The 27454-nt window shown below is 34.3% G+C and overlaps 1 protein-coding gene across 1 annotated transcript; it reads right to left on the reverse strand.

Moving 5' to 3' along the window:
• Positions 1 to 13683: 13683 nt before the first annotated feature.
• LOC18424063 (putative flavin-containing monooxygenase 1) lies at positions 13684 to 26266 on the reverse strand. Its single transcript, XM_006828677.4, has 5 exons — positions 25765 to 26266; positions 16480 to 16717; positions 15614 to 15789; positions 14887 to 15245; positions 13684 to 14247 (listed from the first exon to the last, which is right to left on the reverse strand). The coding sequence occupies exons 1-5, from the start codon at positions 26200 to 26202 to the stop codon at positions 13905 to 13907; spliced, it is 1554 nt and encodes a 517-aa protein (XP_006828740.2). The 5' UTR covers positions 26203 to 26266; the 3' UTR covers positions 13684 to 13904.
• Between the last annotated feature and the right edge of the window lie 1188 nt (positions 26267 to 27454).

Below are 27454 nucleotides of genomic sequence, written 5' to 3' on the forward strand. Positions count from 1 at the left end.
ATTCTTTTTTTTTCTTAATACCATGCATCTTGTAGTCAAGATGATCAATTGAAATGTTTTCTAATTTCATAACACTCTTTTTTATTGAAATCTCATATAATATTTTTTAAGAGATAAACTATCAAACATTAACGGCATCTTTTGAGCCCTTTATGATTTTGTAAGGGGTCTAGAGCCCTTATAATGTTAGTTTCGTTGTATAATATAAAAAGTGTGGTTTGTATAAGGCGGAGGCTCTAAACCGTTGAAGTATAGTGCGTCTTTAAATAGTATTGAAAGATGTTGTTTCAATACTAAAATTTTTTTTTTACATCTAATTATAAAATTTAAAGCTTAAAAAATAGTATAGATTGAGCAGATCTATGAACACTTGGAAATCTTGAAAATTAAAAGTAAAAAAATGCATTATAAGATGCACGACTTCCAACATTTTTTGGGAGTTGAAATCTTTATTGTTTCAGATTTTGAATCTCATGTCCTCTTTTTTTGTCTCTTTTGAGGCAAATGTGCTAGCAGATTCCTTGACCTAAAGAGGTTCTACCTTATCTGAAGCCGTTATTTTAGATTATGTAATATTGATTTAGATTAATAATATATTTGAACTTTCTTTCTCTCAATAAAAAAATAAGATGCACGACTTCCAACACTTGAAATCTATGCATGTCTGTTTATCTTGAGGTTGAGATGATGATTTTCAGGATTTTTGGGCATTGAAATAACATTTTCTAGTGATTTTTTGAGGTGCGCCTTAATCATCTTAACATCAAAATGCATTTTTTGGACAGTCAATTTTCAAGATTTTCCAGTTTTCATAGATCTGCTCCATCTTGAAACTTCGAATTTTATAATTAGAGATGAAAATATATTTTAAGGCTATCACAAAGATTTCCAGTATTAAAACTATATTTCTCGATACTATTTGAAGGTGCTTTTGACTTTGATTGTTTAGAGCCTCGGCTCTATACAAACCACACCTATAGAATAAAAAATTATTTATGTATTGACCTTAAATAAGTTAGAAAAATACTAGTTGCTCCCTTTAAACTTGAAAATTACAATCAAAATTGGTCAATGTGACTTTTTTTAAAAAAAAATTCTCATACCACTTTTTTTTTTTCAAAACCTAAATTGCAGTCCAAGCTTAAGTTTTGAAAAAGAAAAGCGGTCTGAGAATACTATCCTCATATCGCAACTTAAGTTTTGAAAAAAAAAAAAACTGTCATAAAATTTCATTCCTTGGACCGTTTTTCATTTCCAGACCTCAACTTAAGGTTTGACAAAAAAAAAAAAAAAAAAAAAAAGAAAGAAAATTATAATTTTCGAGGATAAAGGGAGCGATTCGTATTTCCCTAACTGATTTAAGATCCATGCGTAAATACCTCTAGAATAAATACTTCTACCCAATTTCACATCCAAAAGTGGTATTTCCCAGCGTGATCCCACCAAACCGCCCAAAGCCCCCCAATACCATCGTGAAAAATCTCTTAGCCCGCCATTAATCACTCCTATCTCACAACTGTTTCTTCCGGCCCACCATAAAGCCTTTCTCCCTCTTCTATTTATTCCCATCAATTCATGTCACCTACCACAAATACATACTCTGGTTCATCTATCCAATATAGCTCTCAACCAAGTTAAAGTTTAATTGGAGATATGGCTTCTCTCTTCCTTCTCTTATCAGAGCTCATCAGGCCGGAAAACGAAGAGATGGTCGTCGGTAAGCTGCAATTTTCGCAATTTCCGTTCATTAGAGTGGCCACCAAACCGCCAAAGGCGAAACAGTGGGCGACGGAGTTGCCGGAAAATCGAGATGCTAAAGATTTTGAGGACTTATCAATGCTTAAAGTGCGCATTGATGAGATCTGGCCTTAAAGCCGTAATGTGTTGGGGATTTTTCAGATTCTTGTATGGAGCAGAGATTTTCATGAAATATTATTTTTCATATTATCTCTTTGCGTTTCTTTTATTATCTTTGTGCCTTTCTTAAAAAACCATCTTATGATATGTTTGATCCAAAATTTGAAATATCCACTCTTTTGATTCTACCGAACAATCACACAAAAAAAAGTAAAAAATTGAAATCACATCCTGAAAAGTATATTTTTAGCCCAACTAACTTGGAAAGTCCATTTTGGTGAGATGATTAGATCTAAGTCTTAGAAAAAAAATTTTATTTTCAATTTTTTTGGATGACTTTATCATCATTAGATGAACAATGTTAAAAAAGAAAAAAATGATTTTGAGTCTATAAAAATTAAGATCTTGAAATTCACAAAATGAATGGTCTAGATTCATTTTTTGAGGGGACTCATTTTGACCATATCTAGGATTTAAATTGAATTTTTTTTTTTTTTTGAGATTGATTATTGAGATGAAAAGAATGTGTGTGCAAAATTTGGGGTTCTGCAAATAGCACAACACATGGTTTTCTAAAAGTGTCGTTTTATTATACTATGATACAACCGATGCATTGGATCATTGCTCTTTTTAATTTAGTCCAATTGAATCTTGATATGCGTTTTTTAATTTAGTCTAATTAAATCTTGAGGGTTTAGGTCTGGTTTAAGAGTATTCAAATCGTGCAAGTTGAGGTTTAATTTTAAAGTTATGGGAAAGATTTAAGATACAATGCAATAAAAAATGGGAAATGATCTTGTGGGCCTAGATGGAATAATTGAATGCAACTATCTAGATTGAATTTTGGCCGATTTGACAGTAACTTCATATTTGACTCTTAGTTTGTTTTACAAATCTAAATCATATGGAATTTGGGCTCTCATCAATACCCATCTAATAAAAGGATTAAAAATAATTAATCAAAAATAAATTAATCAAAATACCTTTAAAAGTTTTAGTGATAGTTTGGTCTATTTAATTTTTGTAAATTATATTTTTGGTATTTTTATTAGATTGGCTTATTTTTTAAAAATAGACACTTAAAATTTCAAATACAAAATGCAATTGTGATCATTAGATCGATCCAGATTCAATCTGGCCCATTGAACATTAACTATAGCAGTCAGAAACATGTTGACCTCATACTCTCCCATAAAAAATAAAATGGACCTAGAGGCTTGAGGTAATTTTACGTGATTTGAAGTGATAAAATTTTCGAGATGCAATGAGCCTCGACAAGCATGCTCCTATAATAGAACCATACCAAAATTGCACTTCTTGAGTTACTAGGTTCACTCTTAAGACCTAATCTAAAACCACAACAATATATATATTGATTTGTCCTCATATCGATAGTAATATTACAAGCATTGATTGGGAATAGCTAGTGGAACTAGATCATGTATTTCTTATCGATGCATATGTAAACAAAAGACAATTCACTTCGTACCATAAAACTTAAATAACAGAGCAGTTAGTGTATTGCAAACAACTATTTGTATTACAAACCACCATCCAAGTGATTTGTATTACAAAATTGATGCATACAACCCCACGTAAAAAGTGAATATAGAAGGGGAAAGTAAAACAGACATAGAGCATCAAGGGGAAAGTAAAACAGATATAGAGCATCGATTATGGTCTTCTTCATCTATTATGTCATTTGGAAAACAGATTATAGATGTTGAATAATACGAAATGGTAAGAGTATGATCAAATCTTGATTGAAAATTTGGGTTAGCTCTAATAGACGATAAGATGAGGGAAAATAGAGTTAGACGGTCCAACCATCTGCAGTGTCACCTTATGGTTAAGAGGGGTGACTTCGTTCAAGTGAAAGACTCTAAAATGGCAAAAGGATTCCCAAAAAGACACGGATGGAAATAATGAGAAGAGATATGGTGATTTATGGCATGACTAAGGGTATAGCTAAATGTGAAGTATATCAGGATTTATGGCATGACTAAGGGCATTCCAAATATCGGAATCCCACCCAAGATTGTGTACATAATTAGCTAAATGTGAAGTATATGAATCCTGCTATAAATCGAGTACGAGAAATAAAGCAAACATAAAGGCCACACCACCACAACACAAGATTTACATGGTTCACCCCGTAGGGTTACATCCACGGCCTCGGCAACTAGAAATCCATTATCACAATGAATATTACAGTTTTGGATTACAAGAGATACACGTCTCTCTAAACATCGGTACAAGACCATCACCGATCTTCCATTCTAAACCCACTCTTTCGACTAAACAACACTGTCGATCAATACATTCTTTCCCACTGCAATACCGCTACTAGACTCAAAAGCAACCGAAAGACTTTCCCTCTCTAGACGTGGGAGCCTTAGCCAACCTAAAACTAATGGGAATACCGCCTCTTTGTCGGAGACGATGTCTCTATCTCTTGGAGACCTATCTCTGTTGACATGTATGGCTATGAGACCTTACGTGTCTTAGCCTGCATTTGTGAGAATCAAATATATCCAACGGTTATCTGGTCCAACGTCCATATGAACATAACCCCTTGTTTTTCTCAAATACCCGTTGGAAATCAAGGAACCTCTTGGCTTTCTCACAGACCCGTTGGAAAAATGTGACGGTTAGCCCTTCTTCTCCTTATAAATTGTGAAGCCAGAGGGAGGATGCGAACAAGAAGGAAAAAGTGTACAGTTGCGTATGATTCTCCTCTATCTAAAAGTGAAGGGATAAAAAATCCGGGCTCTGCAATCACCAGCCTAACGGCACCCCTTATTTGATCTAGGGTTTGATCTCCCCCGCGCTCCAACAAAATTTACTAACAATGGCATCAGAGCGACCAGGTTCCATCTTCCCTAATTTTACTCTAAATTTTTTTAGTGATAGAGATTACGTGATTTATTTCTCTACATATACATTTGTTTGTTACAATCTAGACCCAATTTTTGTGTATAAAGCGTGCTTCAAAATATCACCTGCTGCTATCTTATCTTGCTTCACAGTGTTATCCTGCTTCATAGTGTTAATTAATTAAGTGATAAGTATGCGTGCACTCCCTTTGTATTAATTAATTTCGAATCACCTCTATCCTTTTTTTTTTCTTTTTTTTTTTTATGGGTTGTGGTTTGGTGTTTGAATTGTGAAGGTGATTTGGCTTCGATTACGGTTCTGTTATTTGCTTTATCTGATAGGTTGTGATATGGATAATATGATACTGTGTGATATAGGATTGACTACTTAATTTTTTTTTATGAGCAAACTAGCCCCATTTCTATAATTGAAGGGAATTTCGTGAGAGAGAAAATATTCATTTCTGGTTGTTGCTCTCCCAAATGGTCTATTGCCCCCCTATCACGTGCCTCTTGGCTTGAGAGAGATTACTCGGGCCTGCCCCTTGGCTTGAGAGAGATTACTTGGGCGTGTCCCTTGGCAACGTGCCCCTCTATCTTGTCAGTTTATAGACCCCAAGAACATGAGCCTTACCACTATTAATGCCTTTTCACACATACACATGCTTCGGAAAGGGGCACCTCATGTGCCGATGAGAGCATGCAAAGTGTGGCATCAAGTGCCCTTTGCAGATGCGCACCACATACTTGAGAAGTTGGTAAGAGCAGGCATGAACGTGGCCAGGTTCAACTTCTCGCATGGCTTCCAAGCTTATTACCAACAAACCCTAGATAATCTCAGGATTGCGATGGAAAACACCGGTATTCTAAGTGCAGTTATGCTGGATATTGGTTTTGATGACTTGATTTTTTTACGGCCTCTTTAAATGGTCCACCAAAGTGATTTAGTAATGTTATCTTCTACTGCCTGTGCGGGTTTCCTACTGTAATTCATTTATGTTCATCACTTTTGAGACCCCACATGTGTAGAGAACGTTGCTGAACATAACCAATTTGACAATAGCCGTATTTAGCCCTTATCCTCTTATAGTAGAAAGAAGAATATACCTAAGGGCATGCAGGCAAACTGGCTCTTAAAATGTTTTTTCTATTCCCTAGTTAATGGTTATCTATGACCATCAAGAATGTTGAATGCTTCCTTTCTGTGGGAAGGTAGTCTTTGAATTATATTGGATTTTATTAAAATGCTTAATCTCTTGGTCAAGATTTATCAGACAGAGTAGGAGCTTCCGGAGCTAACAACTACCATTATGACCTTTTAACCCATTCTCTTGCAAATGCAGTAGATTTGCAGCACCTCTCTGCTAAAAAAAGTGTACATCTGTAGAAAATTTCCTCAAAAAAAAAGGAAGAAAAACTAATCTCCAAGGTCAAACTGGTTCCCGCTTGGCCCATGAGATCACATTTTGACACTGTAGGAATACCTTGCTTCTATCTATTCAGCCTCATTCGAATCACAGCTGCCAGCGGAACCAGAGATGGTTTGAAGGGTGTAACATGTGTGGGTGACGCTGTCTGGTACTATACTCTTTATGACTACAATAATTGGCCACTCTCAGCAGGTATCGACCTTCTATGCGTACGTAGGCGGTGGAGTTGAGAAGCTATTCCTGCCAAAAAGATTGGGCTGCTGAAAAATTGGTGATAGCTCATTGCGCCTCATGGATGGTGGATATTAGGTTAAATACTCTATTCATTCTCAAACTGGGTATGGAATATTTTTTGTCCTCAAAAAAAAAAAAAGTTGGTTGCATAGCCTGGCAAACTGATTGAATTGAAAATATCTTAGCTATTCACCTCTTAGATTCTAAAATAAGAGTTTCCTGGGAAATTTTGAAAATTCCATATGCGTTGAAGTCTTTGAATGCTTTGTTCTGCTGCTGAAGTGCCTGCCTGTAGTAACTTGTGACCTAGATGACACACTATAATCTATATGTTCTGTGGTTTAGTTTTTAGCGACTTCCGAGCTGATATGTGCAGTCTGGGGATGTTGTTCCATCTAAGTTGCTGGAAATGACTTAGAAATGATTGATAAGACTAAATCATGACTTTCTTTTTGGTTTGAAATGAAAGATATGGGAGAAGCATCTTATGTCATAAGCATAAAAATAAATAAATAAAAATAACTAGAGATAGAAAATAAAAAATGTTGCGCTTAAGCCAAGAGAGATATCTTGGCTCTGCTCTCAAAAGATTTCAAATGGAAAATTATAAGCCATTGCCTACTCTTGTTGAAAAGGGAGTAAAAATGTCTAGGAAGGATTGTCCAATAGAATGACAAGAAATGCCTAATGTTCCCTATGCACAAGCTATTCGTAGATTGGTATATGCAGTAACATGTACAAGACTAGATTTGAGTTATGTCGTAGGACTTGTTAAGTAGATATCAAAGTAATCGAAGCATAACTCATTGAAAAGCAATAAAAAGAATTCTAAGGTACATTAAGGGAACAAAGCATCTAAAATTGTGTTTTCAAACAGATAAGCTTGAAGTTTTATGATATTCAGATGCAGATTTTGTTGAAAATAAAGACGATAGTAAGTCCACCTCAGGACATATTTTCCTCTTTGGAAAGGCAGTTGTTTTTTTGTCTAGCAAGAAACAAGGGTATGTAGCTAGGTACACAAAAGAAGCTAAATACATTGTACGTAATACTATTTGTACTTTTGCCATTTGGATAAAGTGCTTCATAAATGACTTGAAGCTACAAATAATCGACGGACCGATCCAAATATTTTATGATAGTCGAGCCGCAATTAAATTAATTTAAAGTGGAACAAATAAGTCCAAAGGAAGACATATAGATGTCCAATATAACTACATTTAGGATGTAGTTGAGAAAGGTGAAGAAACTATAAGTTACTTGCCATTATCATATACGATTGATGATCCATTAACAAATGGTCTAAGTTTTGAACTACCGTCTAAGTACACTAACTTAATAGGATTTAAAAATGTTTAAGTCAGTAAGTTTTTATGAGTGACAAATTCGTATTAGTGTGAAATCCTCATGATAGACGTTTGTTATTGAGAGGCATATCTGCCAAAGCGTGAGAAAAACCTCATGACAAAATATTTTCTTAAATATCATACTCAAAAGTGGGAATATGTAAGTGACTTATTTTACTCGGCCGTCATAGCAAAGTGGGAGATGTTGACATGTGTAGCTATGAGGCCTTACGTGTCTTAGCCTACATTTGTAGGAATCAAATATATCCAACGTTCATATGGTCCAACGTCAATATGAACGTAACCCCTCGTTTTTCTCATATACCAGTTGGAGATCAGAGAATCCCTTCGCTTTCTCAGAGACCTTTTGTAGAAATGCAATTGTTACCCCTTCTTCTCCCTATAAAATAGGAAGTTAGAGAGAGTATGTGAACAACAAGGAAAATATGTACAGTTGCGTACAATTCTCATCTCTCTAAAAGTGAAGGGATAGAAAATCCGGGCTTTGCGATCATCAACCTCATGGCACCCTTTTTCTGATCTCGGGTTTGATCTCATCTACACTCTATATTGGAGATCCATTCCCATAATATCCAAAGGGATGACCCTAAAAAAGATAAGTATTATGATATCTTTGATCTCCTCTTATAGAGATCATTTGAGCTTTTTTCTTGCTCCCCAAGAGAATCATCATAATTAGAATCTTTTCTCAACTATTTGGGATCAGCTGTATGAATCATAATCTACCATTCTTCTTTATCGAGGGTTATACCCTCAGTAGATAATATAGACTCAAGATTCATAGAAAATTTTTGGCAAAATTTTTCACTGGCTACCTACTTAACATAACTTACCTCTTTTACCTAGTCTTGGAGGGGTTAAGGGAAATTTTAAAGCCCTCACCCTTCTTAGACCTAAGCTTTGGAGAATGCATCTCCAAAATTTGGGGTCTTGGAAATGGTTGTTGTGAACCAGCTTCTCTATGTCAGCACTTGCTGACAAAGAGTTCACGTGAACTTTTCTTGGTTAACTATGGACGGTTTGTATTACTTATTGGAAAAAGTTTATATATAGCCGAGGCTCTAAACAATTAAATTAGAGCCGACCTCAAAATTTTAACTAGAAATGATTGTTTTGATGCCTAAATATCCTCAAATTGATCATCTCAACATCAAGATGCATGGACATGAGAAAAAAATGGATTTCAAGTTTTGGAAATAGTGCATCTTTGTAACACGTTTTGGACCATCAATTTTCAATATTTTCAAATTTTCATTGATCTGCTTGATCTACACTATGAAGCTTTAAATTGTATAATTAAAGATGAAAACATATTTTAAGGCTATCTCAAAGATTTCCAATATAGAAACCACATTTCTCGACACAATTTGATGGTGGGCTCTAATTTGATTGTTTAGTGCCTCGGCTCTATACAAACCACACCGTTACTTATTGCCATATCTACAACAATACCACGAGTAGCGTGGTAACGAGCGCAAAAAATATATATCTTGATGCATAGTGTCATGATACAGCATGGGCATGCAGGTTATCACCATCCCTTCAGTTCGTTGAACGGCAAAAGAGGAATGTTACAATATAAAATTCAATTTGTGAGAGATTAGTGGGATCCACTGCCCAATCCGCTAACGGAACGGTGATAAACCTTGAGGCCACTGTTATTAATATATGATTTCATCTAAGGTTTTCTCCACATTCAACTGGAGATACTTTCGTTGCCTATAGGGCCTAGGTTTTATGAAGATCCTGAAAGCACTTTCGGCAATAGGAATCTCCACGTGGCTCTAAAATCAATTTTTAACACCAATAATAAGATTTGAAGCTAAAAAAATGATACATATCACAAGATTTATGAAAGATAAAATAGACGGTCTAGATAATTTATTACAATACACACTGCATTTAAAGCTCGAAATCCTTATTTTTTTGGGGAAAATTACTAAAAAAAAACCCCAAAATGAGCTTTTTAGACCTTCTACCGCCACCCTAATCTTTCTTTACTCCTTTTTAAAAAAAACCAATTTTCCGTACTAAAACCCCCCCAACTAAAAAAAGTTTATTTTTTTTGCCAAAAATACCCATTTCCATACCTTGAACGTGCGAGCAACTCCTGCGGACGGATCCCAATTTCCATTAACACCGGACCGCAGTTATTATTTGCCGGAGTGCTTATGAGAAAACAATATGCCGGAACGAATATCTAAAACGCCGGATTGAAGTGCCTGTGTATTCAGGAAACATATCACCGGAGTGCTTCTTAGTTTTGCCAGTACGCGCTTCTTAGTTTTGCCGGTGCGTGTTTTTTAGATTTCGGACTGCCTATTAACATTGAATCAATCTCCAAAACGGATTCAAGAAACGCCGGAGTGATTTTAAATTTTGCTGGAGTGCTTTTTACAAGTGCCGGACTGGTTTTTTACAGTGAACTAATCTCCAGAGTGCTTTCATAAAATGCTAGGGTGAGTTTTAGTTTTGCCGGAGCACGTTTCATAAATGCCGGACTGTGATCTTCGGAGTGCGTTCAAAAAATGCCGGATCCCCCGAAAATGCTCCAAGTTTTTAGTTTGTTCCTTCATTCTTTGTTTGCTATAAATACTAGTTGTCTTTTACCAAATAAACTTCTCTCTGTCTAGAAAACATCTATGTTGTGTAAAATCTCTCTCTCTTTCTAGAATACCTCGAAATCTCTATCTTTCTCTCTCTCTAGAGTACCTCTATTATGCGAAATCTCCATCTCTCTCTTTCTCTCTCTCTAGAATACCTCTATATTGTGCAAAATCTCCCTCTATCTCTCACAAACACACAGTCACACTCTCTCTCCTCTCCTCTCTCTCTCTAGAATACTTCTATATTGGGTTGGAATTTCCTCTATTAGAATGTGAAATAAATCTAACAACGTGCAATAGATGTCATACAAGTTAACTAGAATCTTATGAAAAATAATAAAGGGAAAATTGCATAAAACCGTCACAACTTACTTTCTATTCAATTTGCCCTAGCACTACTCCCTAATTTTTTCTACCAACTTCTCCAAAAACCATATTTTCTAGCCAATACCCCAATGCAGAAAGTTCACTTTTTTTTACAAAAATACCCTTCTTGTATTTAACAAATCATTTTTGAATCCCAATAAAAGAAAACGCCATATGGCACTTGTACAACGCCGAACTGTTCATTTCAAAACGCCAGACCGCCACTTTAAAACACCGGACTGCCCCTTTAAAATGCCTTACCGCCACTTCAAATGACCGACTGCCCCTTCAAACCAACCACTGTTTCAAAAAGTTGGACTGCACATTTCTCCAATAGCATAAACTTAGGACAGCCATAATCAAACCCCAGACCGCCTATTCTAGCAAAATAATCGCCGGACTATCTTTTCCAAACACTGGACCGCCCTTTCTATTGAAAATGATTGGTTAAGGGAAAGGTATTTTCGTCAAAAAAAAAATGAACTTTTTGTAGGTTGGGGATAAATTGATTAGAAAGTCCATTTTGGGGTTTTATGTAATTTTTCCAATAATAAATGTATTATTTATATTTATTATATAAATAGAATATGTTTAGTTTTTATTGAAAATAATAGAAAGCTATATAAAGGAAAAAAGTTCATATTTTTTAAATAATGAATAGAATTCTAGAAATATAAATTAAACCTTTTTTTCCTTTTTGGGTGAATAAAAGGAGAATACAATAAAAAAAGCAATAAAAATGCGTATACTTAATCATGGTAAGTGGCAGGTACCAGGTCGAGCCTATAAGCGGCAGGTACTAGGTCGAGCCTACCCTAGCCTGAGCCTATTCCAGGCCCAATTGAGCCAAGCCAATGCGGTTAGGTCGAGTCCGCCCATTGCCAACTATAGTAATATACCATGCTTCCACAAGAGCATATTATGTAGGAAATTTCTTGATTAGAAATTATATATCTAGATAATAATAAGCAGATGATTTTAGAAAAGAACCTTGGATTTTAACTCTTGAATTCTTAGGTCTTACCCTCTAAAACTTAGATGATTAGTATTATTTTTGGGACATTCTACTTTTTAAACAGTTTGAAAAACTTGATTTTTGGGGTTAAGCGATATGTTGAGTGGTTCCATCACTAAAATTTAAGTTCCTAAAAATAATCCTAGGTTGGGTTTTCCCAAGTGAGTAAATGGACAGTATGCTCCTATGGGAGTGTAAAACACTTTCCCAAAATGGAATAAATGCATGTAGTAAGCTAAGTAAACGCCAGCCAAAGAAAAATGTCAGTTTGGAACATTTTAAAAATTTGTTGGAAAGGTTGTTTTGGTGTTAAAAAACCTCAATTTGTTCATTTCAACCTCGATAATTAAAGATCTGGAAATAAAAAGAGCTTTAAGTCCTAATAATAATAATAATATATATTGTAACACATTATCTGGATCGTTCATTTTTAAGTATTCTTTTGCTTAGATTTTGTTATTTTTAGAGCTTTGAATTTCATAATTAAAAAAGTAAAAGAGATTTTCGAGCATTCTTAACATTTCTCCATGCCAAAACTCTCTTTTTCAACGAGTTTTTATTGACAACTTTATCTACCTTGAGCTAAACGCATCAAATATCCAAAACATACATATATTTTTGTATAGGAAAATTATACAATGAGACTTTTTACCTTTAATACAAGGTAGTCACAATTAATCTTGACCAGTTGATGTGAAATTGGATATCTGCATTTATTCTATTAATCAAGTTCAAAATTCAAAAGAAGTTTTCTCAAACTTAGTGTCACATCAAAGTTATTAGATTTCATATCGGAGGGTTTAAAGTATGGAAAAAGTTTATATAAGATTGCAACCTTAAAATGTAAAATTACAGATGCACCTCAAAAATCCATGGGAAAATTTTGTTTTAATGTTGAAAAGCCCTCTAATTGATCATCTTGACATCGCGATGTATGAACATGAAAAGAAAACGATGTGGAGTCCAAAAAATAGTGCATCTTGCAATAAATTATATAGATTGTCTATTTTTCAAGATTTTCTACTTGATTTTAACCATTTTCTGGAGTTTAAATTTTATAATTAGATATAAAAATAGATTTTCAGATAATCTTAAGAATTTTTTACACCCAAATTACATGTTATGATAAAATTTGGAGGAGCACCTTAATTAGATTGTTTAAGGTTGCAACCTTATAGAAAGCACACCCAATAAGTGATTGTGACCTCCATCGTCTAAAGGTAAATGGTCTCATTGTATACAATCCTTTCTACAATTTTTAATTATATTTCCAGTAAGTAAATTATTATATATAAAGTAAATGACTTCTTCATATGAAAAAGGCTGAATTAACCTCAAGGTAAGAGCAAAGGCCAACATGACTCACAAGTTTAGGTTAGGTTATTCCTCTTGTTTAATCTTATGAAGATGTGCCACTGCTTAAAAAGCCATATGCGGAAGAAAATTTTGGTAGAAGATATTTAAGTAGATATATATATACACAATGTATTATGTGATCATGGCGTGATGACCACATCATAACATACAAAATCCGGATCCCATCAAACCAGGTGAAGAAAAGCAACAAAGTCAGTTTTTGATGGTTGACAGTTTGAATCTAAAATTTGGAAGGTTCTTTTTCAATCTTGGGTGTCATTTTGCTTGCTTTTAGGAAAATAGAGTTTTTTTTTTTTCTTTTCGATGTTGGTCACTAGATTCTAGTGATTACAATCCAAATTTTGGGATTTAAAAATATTTCTAGCTTGATTTTTGCCAGTGGGAGCTAATAGACAATATGCTCCTGCAGGGCGCATGATATATTTTTGCATAAATGAATATCATGTGGACCATAGATGGTCGCTCCTTCATAGTTTATTTAAAAATACAACACATAATAGAAAAGAGAATACAAATTGAAAAAAATAAAAAATAAAAAAAAAATACACACATTCGGAAAGAAAACATACTTGATTATGTCCTTGTTGAAACAGTCTCACCGTTTGCCAAAACATCATATGACCACATAATCCTTCATCAAAATGAATAGCTTTATGTACTCAATAAATTAACAGGTAAATTACTATGTGCTCAATCTTTGGTAACATAATGATTCGAATGAGCACTTATTCATAACCCTTCCATTGCAAACTCTTATAGCTTTTGTACACACTACTTTAGAGCTTGCAGTAGTCCATTACGCCATAGGGGCTAAAGAGCTCATCATACCATCCCTTCTTTCTTTTAGGATTGTAGCCCATGTCCTTACATAGCTGGTCATTATACCATATATGGAGGACTCCGATACACGACCGCCAATAATATTTTCCGGCATACGATTTCATGTAGGCTTCCCACTTCTTCAGATCATCCTCCATCTCCTTTATTGAGGGTAAGCGAAAGCCACCGTCGAGAAAATGGCAGAGCCATTGGCTCCTCATCTCTGATGTGAACAAGTTTGATAGGCTCTCTGAGTATCCAATCACCGCCAATTGGGGTATCCGTGGATGGATGATTTCCCTGAGATGAGATCCTTCGGTTTTAGTTTTAAGAATTACATTTCTTAAATTTATTGGAAATGGAAATGTTGATGGAAAAGGGAAACTCTTCAGAATGGGATTTCATATGTTGAAATAAAGTGGTTAGAAAAGAACAATTTTAAATGCAGACTATAATTTGAATGGAATTCATGATTGAAATAGTAATAGATCAAATCATACAATGGACAAATCAAAATAGCCAAAAGATATTATACTCGAGCAAAAATATACTATCCGTTTACTCCCTTCGGTAAAACCTAACCTAGAATTAGTTTTTGGACCCCAAATTTTCAAGATGTAACATCGACCCATATATTAAATATCAAGAGATTTAAGGAGACCATCTAATTTTTAAAGGGTTATGTTAGGGTACCCATACATATAAATATTTTTTTTAGTGTACGAACACTCATTGCCCCTTATTTAATGCCTCACCCATTTGTTTTGATTTAATTTCAAAAAGCCCATCAAACGACACTAGGCATGAGTTAGAATGGTTGAAAACTCTGGTGTGTTTTGATAAATGGGTGAACAAAGTTGATATCTCAAGGGTTTCTGAAATCTGAATAAATCACTCTTTTTTTTTTTCGTGGTAAGCAAATACTTGTCAATGTCAAACCTGTAGAGTGGAAGAGTGTTTGTTTCCGATCGCATAATGTATTTCTGAAAGGTGGGGGATTGGAAAATGCCTTTGAGCTTCTGATCGCCATCATAGCCCGTGGCCAAGATCACCAAATCCATATCCAACGGCTCAGATTTATCATTGAGAATGAGGCCCTCCTTGCAAAAGCCCCACTTTGGGGCCTGTTTTAGTAAAATGCTACCTTCTTCTACCTTGTCATAGAAATCAGGAGGCAATGTACTGAGTTGGCATGATGATATCTGCAAAAGAAAGCTATGGTTTGGTACCATTCCATACTTCTTCAATGGCAGCTTCCATCTTAAATAGCTCTCCGCAAACTTGGATATCCCCCATCTCTGCAATAAAATACAGATTGTCCAGTCTCAGGCCCAAAGTTGCTAACTTTTAGAATGAAAGTCATTAATCTTTAGAACGATTTAGTCCTCCTTAAAGTGAGATTTGTTTAAACGACATAACGTTTGAACATTGAATTCCAGCAATCCTTAAAAACAGAGAAAAAATAAAACACAAAGAAATGAACAAACAATAAACCCAAGTTTGAATAAAAGGTAGAATTCTACATTCAATGGGAAGAAATGGAAGGCAGAATGAAAATATAGAAAAGCACCAAGTGTTAGACAGTTATAGAAATAAATATCAGCATCTGATAAGTAAAAGTTTTTCTTTTTATGAAGAAACTATTTGCTTTGGATTTAAAATTTACCACTGGAGAAAGAAGAGTGGCTAGAAGAGAAAGGAGAAACCCTTCCTGAGGCTTGTGCACTAATAACTCTGAGAAACGCGTGCAATAAAGATAAGCCAAGTGCACACCCCATGGCAAGTAATGAGGAACATTCCAATGAGGCGCCCTCAATATCACATTACATGGAATTTGCTTTCCTGAAGAAAAAACAAAAAAAAGAATCAACAAATAATTGAAGCCTTCATGCATGTCTTCCTTATCTAAAATGTAGTCTTAGTTACGGAACTAAAAACTTGAAAAATACTCGGGGTGGCAACGGGTCAGGTCTGGCTAGACCCGGGCCCGGACCCAAACTCGAATAGTATTTGGGTCCAAAATTTGAACATTCACCTAAGTAAATTCAATAGAAAAAATTTATTGAAATACAGTTAACCTACAATTGTCTTAGTTAATGACAACTTAATTAGGCACCTACAAGATGAGGCACCGTGGTTTATGATGTTCACAGAACTTAGATTTGACACCAATAAGCGATAAGATGACAGAAGATAGACTTAAGTGAGCTGGCCATGTACAGTACAGATCCAATACGACACTTGTTAGGAGGTGCGAGTTAGTTCATGTGGAAGGCTCAAAACAGGCAAACGTGTAGCCGACCCCAAATAATCCGGAAAAACTAACCTACAATTATTTAACATTTTAGTAATTTTCAACTATTCCAAACGTTCAACTCTGTGCATTTTGATGGTATTTTTAAGATTAAAATAAAAAACACATACAAAATATTAAATAGTTCGCCTCATAAGTGTATTTTAAGAAGTTTCTCAAATCGATATTCACCGTGCTTTATTGAGAATAGACTGCACTTGTCTCAATGATATACTCACCATTTACACGGGCACATTCAGCAGCTATGTCTAGGGCCGACTTCTGGAATCCGACAACGGCGACTCGCTTCCCCCGAACCGCATAGGCTGCTTCTGAGCTACTCAACTCAGAGTAATCCTTGGCATGCATAACTTCTCCCTTGAAAACTTGGGGACCATTGTTCTGAGGGAGCAGGGGCAACTTGGGAACATCTCCGAACCGTCCGATGCATAGGACCACAAACTCAACTTGATGCACCTGCTTTGCAAATATCATGCTCCAATCATGACATAGAAAAGTACATTGTGCTACAACATGAGTTTTGAAGTAGTTTATTAATCATATGTAAATAATCAATACTAAATGGCGAGTTATCGTATATCAAGGCATTAAAAATCACTAATCCGTTTCGGAACTGCTCGTATCAGCTCGAAACTAGCAAGAGATCTATCCAAGTTCCCGTGAAATCGCCCTCCTTATGAAAATAGCAGCTCTGCAATCTTATTTGCCTAGGTACTCTCCCATTATTTCACCAAATTTATTCAATTTTGTTACAAAGTTTTTGTAGGTCTTCAATGGCCATATATTTTTATTGAAATAAATGAATCGCATTGATTTAGTGCAGAAAACTAAGATTTGAGGCTTTGAAGTTTTTGAGTTCTAAACGATTATACAGATAATAATAATTGTTTGATATCCGGATTTTGAGATTCTGAAATCCTTACTTGATTTAAAGAATCAGTTGCAATGTTCTAATTGTTTGGATCTAAAATGGGTTTTATTTTTGAACTTTTGATTTATGATTTTTTATTTAAATAACTTGGTGTTTGTTTAAATTTCAAAAACAAATCTGGATTGAGTTCAATCATTCAATCTATTTATTTTAAAGTTTATTCAAATAAATCAGATTCAAGCTGTTGTATGAACAGCATTTTAAAAAAATATATTAAATGATTTAAAAATGTCAGTGTTTTGAATCTTTTGACTGATCTCATAGAGAATTTTCTCTTTCTAAAACTCTTGATCTTAGGGGTTTTCAATTGTTTAAACCCACTTTTTTTATATTGAGTTGTTTAAAACCCTAAAATCAGAAAATTTGGTTTCATGAAACCCCCCCTTAAATCATTTAAATGATTCAAAAAAATTTGAAACTCATTTTTCTGTTTTTTGAATTGTTTCAACCAATGGTTTAAAAAACAGATCGGTGAACCTGATCGGGCTTCCAAAAAACCGATCCGGATCGACGAATCGGCGATCCAGATCGGGAATCGGGTGAATCGGTCATAATAAAGCTTAAAAAAAATCCGAAAAAATTATTAAAATTCATTATAAATATTGTTTTTTAGGAATTCAATAAGAAATGAGGGTACTCCATTAAGAATTTTCATGTTTTTGAATGAATATGAGAATATTGATATGTTCTTTCCCTGCATGAACCGCCATTCAGCATTTAATTTACATCACACAAAAGGATAAATATATAATTATCATGGAATAAGTATATCAACATACATGGACTACAATAAAGCATAAAATTAGTAACATATGATCTAAAAATAAAATGATAGACGACGTTATTGTTCTTCTTGGTCACGCTGGTGCCATTGATTGAATTCGTTTAACAATTCATTGATTCGATCTAAAAACGAATCATCGATATTAGCAGACGTCTGACTATTCTCAAATCCCTAAGTGTTAGTGTTTTGTTGTGTTTCCAATCTAAAATCCCCGAAGATTGTCCATCCTTCATGCTCACCTGCACTGTCGTGCTCATCCTTACACTGTTGCTGTTGGGACTCGATATGTGAATAATATGGCTGGGATAGGGTGGCCTCAGAATCATCATCTCTCTCATTTTCTCTTTAAATAATATGGATTAAAAAAAATAATAACAAATTTTCAAAAAAAATCGATCATGGATTAAAAAAAAAAATCACAAATTTTCAAAAAATTCTATCATGGATTACAAAAAAAAATTCGATCATGGATTAAAAAAAAAAAATCACAAATTTTCAAAAAATGCTATCATGGATTACAAAAAAAAATTCGATCATGGATTACAAAAAAAAACAAACAAAAAAAAACAAAAAATTAAATCGTGGATTACAAAAAAAGAAAAAAAATAATTCGATCATGAATTACAAAAAATTCAATCATGGATTACAAAAAACTCTATCATGGGTTACAAAAAAAGCAAAAAACAAAAAATTTGATCATGGATTACAAAAAAAAAAACAAACATTTCGATCATGGATTACAAAAAAAAAACAAACATTTCGATCATGTATTACAAAACATTCGATCATGGATTACAAAAAATTCTATCATGGGTTACAAAAAAAAAAAAAAAACAAAAAATTTGATCATGGATTACAAGAAAAAAAAACAAACATTTCGATCATGGATTACAAAAAATTCGATCATGGATTACAAAAAATTCTATCATGGGTTACAAAAAAAAAAAAAAAAAAAAAAAATTCGATCATGGATTACAAAAAAAAAAAAAAAACAATTCGATCATGGATTACAAAAAAATCGATCAAGTATTACAAAAAAGTCTATCATGGATTACAAATTACAAAAAAAAAAAAAAAAAAAAACCGTACGGGACTCGCCGATTCACTGTTCGGACTCGCTGATTCCGTACAGTGAATCGGCGAGTCACTATACAGAATCGTTCGGTTCTCTCTAGAACCGGACGATTCCCGTTTTTTTTGCCGATTCGATCCGTCTATGGCGATTCCCGAGTCGAACCGGGCGAGTCCGGTTCGACTCGGCATTTTCTTAAACACTGGCTTCAACCCGTTTTAATAAAAAAAGTTTATATAAGGTTGCAATCTTAAATTGTAGAATTAAGGTGCACCTCAAAAATCCATCATAAAGGTTGTTTTAATGTTGGAAAACTCTCTTATCATCTCAACATCAAGATGTGTGAATATGAAAAGAAAAAAAGATTTCGAATCTCAAAAATAGTATATCGTGCAATACATTATCTGGACCGTCCATTTTCATGTTTTTCATGTGTTTATAGATCTACTTGATGTGAAATATTTTTGGAGTTTAAAATTATATAATTTGATATCAAAATAGATTTTCATGTCGTCTTCAGAATTTCTGACACCAAGATTATATTTATGATAAAATTTGGAGTCACGTCTTAATTTAATAGTTTAAAGTTGCAATGTTAAGTAAAACCTTATTAAATGGGACAAAGTGTGTACTCCGGTAGATGAAGGGGATATGAGACTACAAAAAATGCTTGCTATGAATAGTGCACTCTTGACAAAATGGTGGTGGAGTTGCGCAACAGATAGGAATCAATTATGGCGAAGGATCTTAAGTGAGAAATATGGTGAGGATATTGAACATGGGTTAGATGCAAAAGGTATAAGGAAGAAAAGTATTGCTTCTATTTGGAATGGTATTTTAGCCCATATATTATTCTTTTTTAATAATGTAAGAAACATTATAGGGAAAGAAAATAAGTTGAGATTTTGGCACGAGAAATGGTTAGGTGAAAGTCCTCTTAAGAATTTGTTTCCTCTTCTTTTTGCCAATATTAGTTAAAAAAGTAAAACAGTATATGATACAGTGGAGGGAAGTGGCTTCACATTAAGGTGGGATATCTGTTGTTCATATAGAAGAGTAAGTAATGAGGTTGTAAATAAATATACTCAATGTTTGGAGCTCCTAAGTCACTTCTATTATTGTCCTGAAATTGAAGATAGAGTGGTTTGGGAACCTATTAGCAGTGGTAATTTTTCATTTAGCTTAGCTTACAAACTGTTATATAATTATCATATTGGATGGATAAAGAGGCTGGAAAAATATGGAAGTGGCCTATCCCTTTGAAAGTAATAGCCTTTTTATGGCTATTGAAATTGAAGAAAGTTTTACCTGTTGACATGTTACAAAGGAAAGGTAAAATTATTGGCAATGTTTGTATAAATTGTAAACGTAATGAAGAAAATGTTGACCACCTATTATTAAACTGTAGTTTTGCAAAGGAGGTTTGAGCCTTGATTCTTATGGGTCTGGATTTGAATGGAGTGGGTTCAGTACAGGTAGATGATATATTTGAGGATTGCTTGATGATTGGATTGAGTAAAAAAGGTCGTATTAATATCTTGGGAGATTTGGAAAGAGAGGAACCAGCAGTGTTTTGAAGATAAAAAAAAAAACTGCTAAACATGTGGTTGAAAAAATTAGGAATGTAGTGGCTGATTGGCTTGGATTTAATAACCTTTGGTGGGGTGTTTCTCGGTTAGACCTTATGTATAATTTGAACATTATGATACAAGATTGTCTGCAAAAAATTATAAGAGTAGTATTGTGGAAATGTCGGGAAGTTGGATGGATTAAAGTAAAATTTGATGGCAGTTTTATAGACAATCCGGGTCCTACAGGTATCGATGGGATTATTAGGGGTAATAATGGTGAGATTTTGAAAAAATTTTATGGACCAATACAGACTACTACTGCAAATGAAGCAGAGTGTAAGGCTGCTTTGCAAGGTGTGAAATTAGGTAGTGAGTACCAAATGCCTACTAATATTGAAGGAGACTCTTTGAATGTAGTTAAATGGATGAAGGGTCAAACAGAATATCCTTGGAGTTTACATAATCTAATGTGTGAATTAATTGATTCTTGTAAAGATGAGGAATTTTTTTGTTGAACATGTGTATAGGGAGAATAATATGGAGTCTTTGCAAAAGCAGGGATTTATGAGTCGTCTTTAATAGTTCTCTAGTGGTGCTGTAAAAGTTTGTTTCTTTTGTTTTCTTTTTTTGGTTTGACTGTGTAATGGCCGGTTTCTTTTAATTAACTGTGCTTTGGTTGCAACCTTATTATACTATTTGAATGAATACTGTTATTGTTCCTCAAAAAAAAAATGCAACCTATTACAAACCAAAGCCTTTTAAAAATGGTGGTCCCAAGGCTCCAGAAATCGACCTACCAATCCCAAAATACGACTTGTGAGTGACCTCGAAGGTTTTTTTATCAATTCACAGGAGTAGCCCAAAGCCCTAAAATAAATGTCATGAAAATTTACTAAAACACGCTCCACAATTCACTTTTTTTATTATCCAGAAAACCCTTGAATCACACATCTCTCATTTTCTATTATTTTTTAAGCTCAGATTTTCCTACGGTTCAATTTCTATGAGCCTGTTTGGATTGGAATCAGCTACCGGCCGGTTATGGTTTCGGGCGGTTTTGGTAAACTGGGAATTTTAAAAAAAAGTAAAAAATTATATAAAATCCAAAAAATAAAGATTTTTCTTTGTAATGTATTTTTTTAATTTTTTATCATTTTGGCAAATATTTGAAAATTATTTTGGCCATTAATATTTATTTTTATATTTTTTCCATCTTTTTTTAAAATACCCCTGAACAAAAATCGATTCTTTAAAATCTTATTTTTATTAATTTTCAATTTTATTAGGTTGTGCTTTGTTTAATCACAGTTTAAATATATTTTATTAGATATTTTTGTATTCCTTTTAACACTTTTTTGGCCGTCGGAGATTTGCCCGATTAGACCAATCGAACAAACCAATTTAATCACTTTTAGCTCCATATCCGATTAATCATTCGGGTTCGGTTTTTCCTACCCTGGCTCAAACTCGCCCGAGTGGGAAGGGGTGGGGCACACAATATTAGGACCTTGACCGGCCAAAGCCCAAGTAAAACACTAGTCTAGGGTCCACTTAAGTCTTATCACTAGGTGTGTCTTGTTCTTCCCCAAGGGTCTTATCACTTTAGGGAAAGGCATAACAATTTTCAAATCTTCGACGGAGTTTGCTTTTGTTGTTTCTTTTCGGCCGACATATTAGGCCAATACAGGATAAGATATAGATGCTCTCGCTAGATCAATTGTACATTTGTTCTCTAGGGCCCAGCTTTAGCTATGAGTGTTTTTTAGGACCTCAAATTTTTGAAATGTAACTTCATCTAGTGATCTACTTTGAAAAAAAGGGGAAAATGCACTCAACATAAAATATCTAAATTTGGGGCAGTTAAATTTAGACGTTCAGTAACTCAAAAATCCTTTAAAAAAAAATATTGTAGATCTATGGAACTTCAATTTAAGAGGATCCTAAATTAATGCTTTTGAAAACTCCAAAAGATCCTCCTAATTTGCCTTTTTCCCGAAGGGAGCAAGTGTATAGTTTGCTCGCGCAAAGGCCTAGCCTAGTATACGCACCTTTGCTTGCCTTTTTCTCAACTATATGCTCCCCAAGGGTACATTTAACCCTGCGGTAAAACACTAGCTAGGGGGTTTTTCTAGGACTCGGGGTGACCTACAAAAATAACTTAACCATCATCGTGATAAAACTAAAAAAAAAAATCCAGTTCATACATTCCACGGAAAGTTGTTTCATGCGGGCGGGGACGGCATTTCTATATTTTTGGTCCTTCGAGGTATAAAAAATATATCTTAAATATGGATGCAAATAGGTGGTCCATCTAAAAACAATTGAAAAGTGTCCAAATTTTTTCTTAATAGATTTATTATTTTTAATTTTTAAAATTTACTTTTTTTTCATATTCATGATCTCCATGTTGGAGATTAAATGTCCTTAAAATTTTGGTCTAAAAATCCATCTCCAAAATAGATTTTTAGTCTAAAAATCCATCTCCAAAATAGATTTTTAAGAAGTGACTCATTTCTACGTATACTTATAAAAACCGTGCCCATATTTGAATGGGGTGAGAAAAATAACCTCTAGGATTCCACAAAGACCATCCTATTTTTTGAATAGTCAAATTGGGTGTCTAGATACTAAACCTCATAAGATCGATGCCCTAAACAATCAAATTAAGGAGCATATCAAAAATTCATTAGAAGATGATGTTTCAATGTTGAAAAACCCTCAAATTGATCATATTGACCTCGAGACTTACAGACGTGTAAAGAAATGGACTTTCAAATCTTAAATAATGCATCTTGTAATGCATTATCTATATCGTTAATTTTCAATAGTTTCAATGTTTATATATCTGCCCAATCTATACTATTTTTGAAGTTTTAAATTTTATAATTAGATATGAAAATAATATTTCAAGCCATTTGCTACAAAAAAAATCATCTTTTACTACCTGCTTTTGAAATGAAATCACCCAGCCACCTTTTGTAATCATTATCAAACATCATTTGGAAAGATACAATGTGATTGAATACCTCTGGCTAATCACATAGGTTGGAGCAGTGTAGGAAAAATTGAACCGAAATGGTTAACCGAACATGATGTTGGAAACGGTTCAACTGGCCTAACTGATAAGCCCGTTAAACCGACCTAATTGGACAAGTCCCGGATGGTAAAAAAGTGTTAAAAAATACAAAAAAAATCTAATAAAATATAAAAATTATACTTAAAACATGATTAAACAAAACACATCCAAATGAAGTTGAAAAGTAATGCAAAATAGATTTTAAAGAATCGATTTGTGCCCAATAATATTTTTTAAATTTCTCAAAAAATATGGAAAAATGTAAAAATAAGTATTAATAGCCAAAACAATTTCAAATCTTTGCAAAAATGATGAAAACACTTGAAAATGTATTACAAACAAAACCACTTATTTTTTGGGACTTTATATAAATTTTTTGATTTTTTTTTTAAAACCCCCAACCTTCACTAAAACCGGCCGAAACCATAACCGGCTAGTCACCAGTTCCGATCTAACCAGTTGATTAGAATTTGAACCGCCTGATTTTCACTAGGTTGAACATATAAGCTGGATGATGATCGAGGGACGTAAAGATGTAATCATAGAATTGACTCCCACCATCACCGTTTAACCCATTCATCAAACGGTGCGAACTCATGTTCACAATGTTATGATGACTATAACAAACACACCAACATTTAGAAATTTCATTAAATTCGTCTAACCCTTGCACCACAAATAGGGTGGCCATTATTTGATGAGACCAGCTCCCACCATCGCCGTCTAAACTATTGATTGGAAAGTAGTGGCATCAAAGTATCATGTGATGATCATATTTATGGCATTACATGCAGCCGTGAGAAAAAACAAACACTTAATATATGAAATACAAAAATGGGTGACGTTTGTGTAAGGTGCCCACCTTAAACAATTAAAGTAAGGCGTTGTCAAAAAAACAACTTTTTTGTGGAGAACTTTTACGATGGTCTCAAAATCCACTTTCACCCTCAATTATAAACTTCAAATTTAAAAGAAAGCACATATTGAGTAGGTCTATAAACATTTAACAATATTAAAAATAGGCGGTTCAATGCAAAAAATTTAAAAAATGGAAGTCCGTTGTTTAAATTTCATATCCAACATCTCAAAGTCAAAGTCAAAGCCAAGACCATAAATATGTAAGTTGTTAGGAACAATCTTTGTAACTAGTTTTTGAGGTGCGCTTCATTTCTATAGTATAATGTTGACAATAACTATAAAATATGGGTGCACAACTAAAATTAAATATTTTATTGAATACCCCTAACCCTCACCACACAAAAGAGGGCTAGGTTGGGACTCTAGGTGGGGCGCATGATGTAGCTCGCACAGGTTAGGTCGAGGTCCAATAGATCCAAATTCGACCAGGCTCCGGTCTTCCTTGACCTGCCTAAGTTAGATTGTGCAAAGAGGATAGGTGTGGTTCATATAGTGTTAACTTTAAACAATCAAATTAATGTACTTGAAAACGGTGCTGAAAACCCTTATTATAAAAGTCTATTTCCATTTTTAATTATAAAATTCAAAATTTCATGGCACAGATCCAACAGATTTATAAATATTTACCGATATTTAAAATGTTATACAAAATACAATATTTTTAAAACTTGAAATCGTTGATATGATCGATTAGAGGATTTTCTAACCCGGAACAGCCTTTTCGGATGGGTTTTGAGGAGCTCCTTACTTTTATGGTATAAAGTTAACGCGTTATATAAATATTTTTACACGTGGCCCATCAAACACACATGGCTTGGATTTGATAGACCTGGGCCTGTCTAACCCGGACCCGACCTGATCACATCGAACCAGCAATCACCCAAATAACGATGTTTAGGGATGTAAAGGGGGTCAGGCCCAACTGGACCAGATACAGATCCATAAGTGTATTGGATCCAAGTTTTAGACCTGGGCCCGACCTTTCAAGTCCAAAATTTGGACTCATACGCGGACCCAAGGTGCGGTCTGCGTGTCCCATCCGGCCATCTCTTGCCATATTCGCATAAATTTCTAAAAAAAAAGAAAGAAGAAAACCATCTGCACCATATTACAAACACCGCCAACCCTACAAATATCACCAAATAACTTACCTCTGTGGATCCAAAGTTGGTATCTTCAACAGTGATGTCCCATCTGCCTTTGGACCCAAAGGCCTCTCCATTCCCTCCCCAAAGCCCCCATGAAAGCTGATCTTCCTCTCTCGCCCCAACAAACTCCAACCCCAACACTTTGTTATTGAATCTCACTCTTTCTACCACCCCAAAGTGCTTGGCATAAGACTCTATATATTGCAAGACCTGATCATGGTTGGGGAACTCCTCTGTTACACTCTCTGGCCATGGAAAGTCTGAGAATTGATAGGCATCTTTAGGTGTCTGCAACTTTGTGGATTCTATGGTTTTAGTCCAAATCCCTCCTATTCTTCCTTTTGCTTCGAAAATTATCGGGTCGAAGCCCCTTTGCATCAGATGCTTGCATGCAATGAGCCCACTTGAGCCTGCTCCTACTATGCCCACCCTCTTCTCCATCTCTCTCTCTGCTTGAGCCTGTAATGGCCTCTCTCTCCTCGACTTATAAAGTGAACTCCCTCTCTCTCTCACTCCGTTTGTCTCCACTTTTGACGTTGACTCTTTGATCGTGTATACTTTTTGATCGTCTGGACTGTGTTTCCTCTGAAGAAGATTAACTCGAGAGAATTTTTTATCTGAAATTCTAGAAACTATCTCTGAATCATTATATTATTAGTTTTTTTTTGTGGAGAAAATTTAGATCTTTTAATTATCCTGTTGAAATTCGGTCTCAGTTGAGGTTTTTCTATAGAAACTATCTCTGAATCATTATATTATTAGTTTTTTTTTGTGGAGAAAATTTAGATCTTTTAATTATCCTGTTGAAATTCGGTCTCAGTTGAGGTTTTTCTATCGCGTTGAAAGTTGGTCCCGAGGGAATCTAGGACATGCTCCAGCGGGTGCACATAAACTCTTGGCTTTAAATATGGGGTCGGGCCAGCTGGTATTTCACGTTCATCAACATTTCGACGCGTGTTTCTGACGTGACGTCGTGATAGTTATAGATTAATCTATTTTATTGTTTTTATTTTTTTATTAATGGAAATAATAGATTAATCTATTTTTATCTGTATTACATTTTATATATAAAACACGATGCAGCAAGTGGCGCATAACAATTAAATGGCTCTGGCCCAGGTCGACCTTTATTAGTCGTGGCCCTGGTCCAGGTGGACAATTATTAGTTTTTCTTTATTTTTTTTGAATCTAGGGTATTAGTTAAAACTTGAATTTGGTGTTTTCTAAATCTAACATTTAGATATCACCTTCAAAATGTTAGATTCAATATATAGTTTTTTTAGTGTATAGGAAATGCGATTTGAATTTAAGACCAGTTAAAGAGGTGTAGTTTAGTCAAATGGAAGGCTTTAAAAAATCTAGGGAAGGCTCAAATAGGAACCGTCCGGTTAGATTGGAATCTGTCATTGGGTGATTTTGGTGATTTGGTCGGATATTTTAAAAATAAATTAAAAAATATCTCAAAAAATAAAGGTATTTTTTAATGTTTTTCATCATTTTAACAAAGATTGGAAAATATTTTGCCCATTAATACTTATTGGGTATAGTTTCTATAATGTTGCAACCTTAAACAATCCAATTAAAGCACACCCCGAAATTTACCATAACAAGTAATTTTGTTGTACAAATTATTAGGATTATGTCAAAATCTAGTTTCATATTTAATAATAAAATTTTAAACTCTAAAAATGGT

This window comes from Amborella trichopoda, chromosome 9 (genome assembly GCF_054954075.1).
Source record: "Amborella trichopoda isolate Santa Cruz 75 chromosome 9, AtrichopodaSantaCruz75HAP2 v2.0, whole genome shotgun sequence".
NCBI lineage: Eukaryota > Viridiplantae > Streptophyta > Magnoliopsida > Amborellales > Amborellaceae > Amborella > Amborella trichopoda.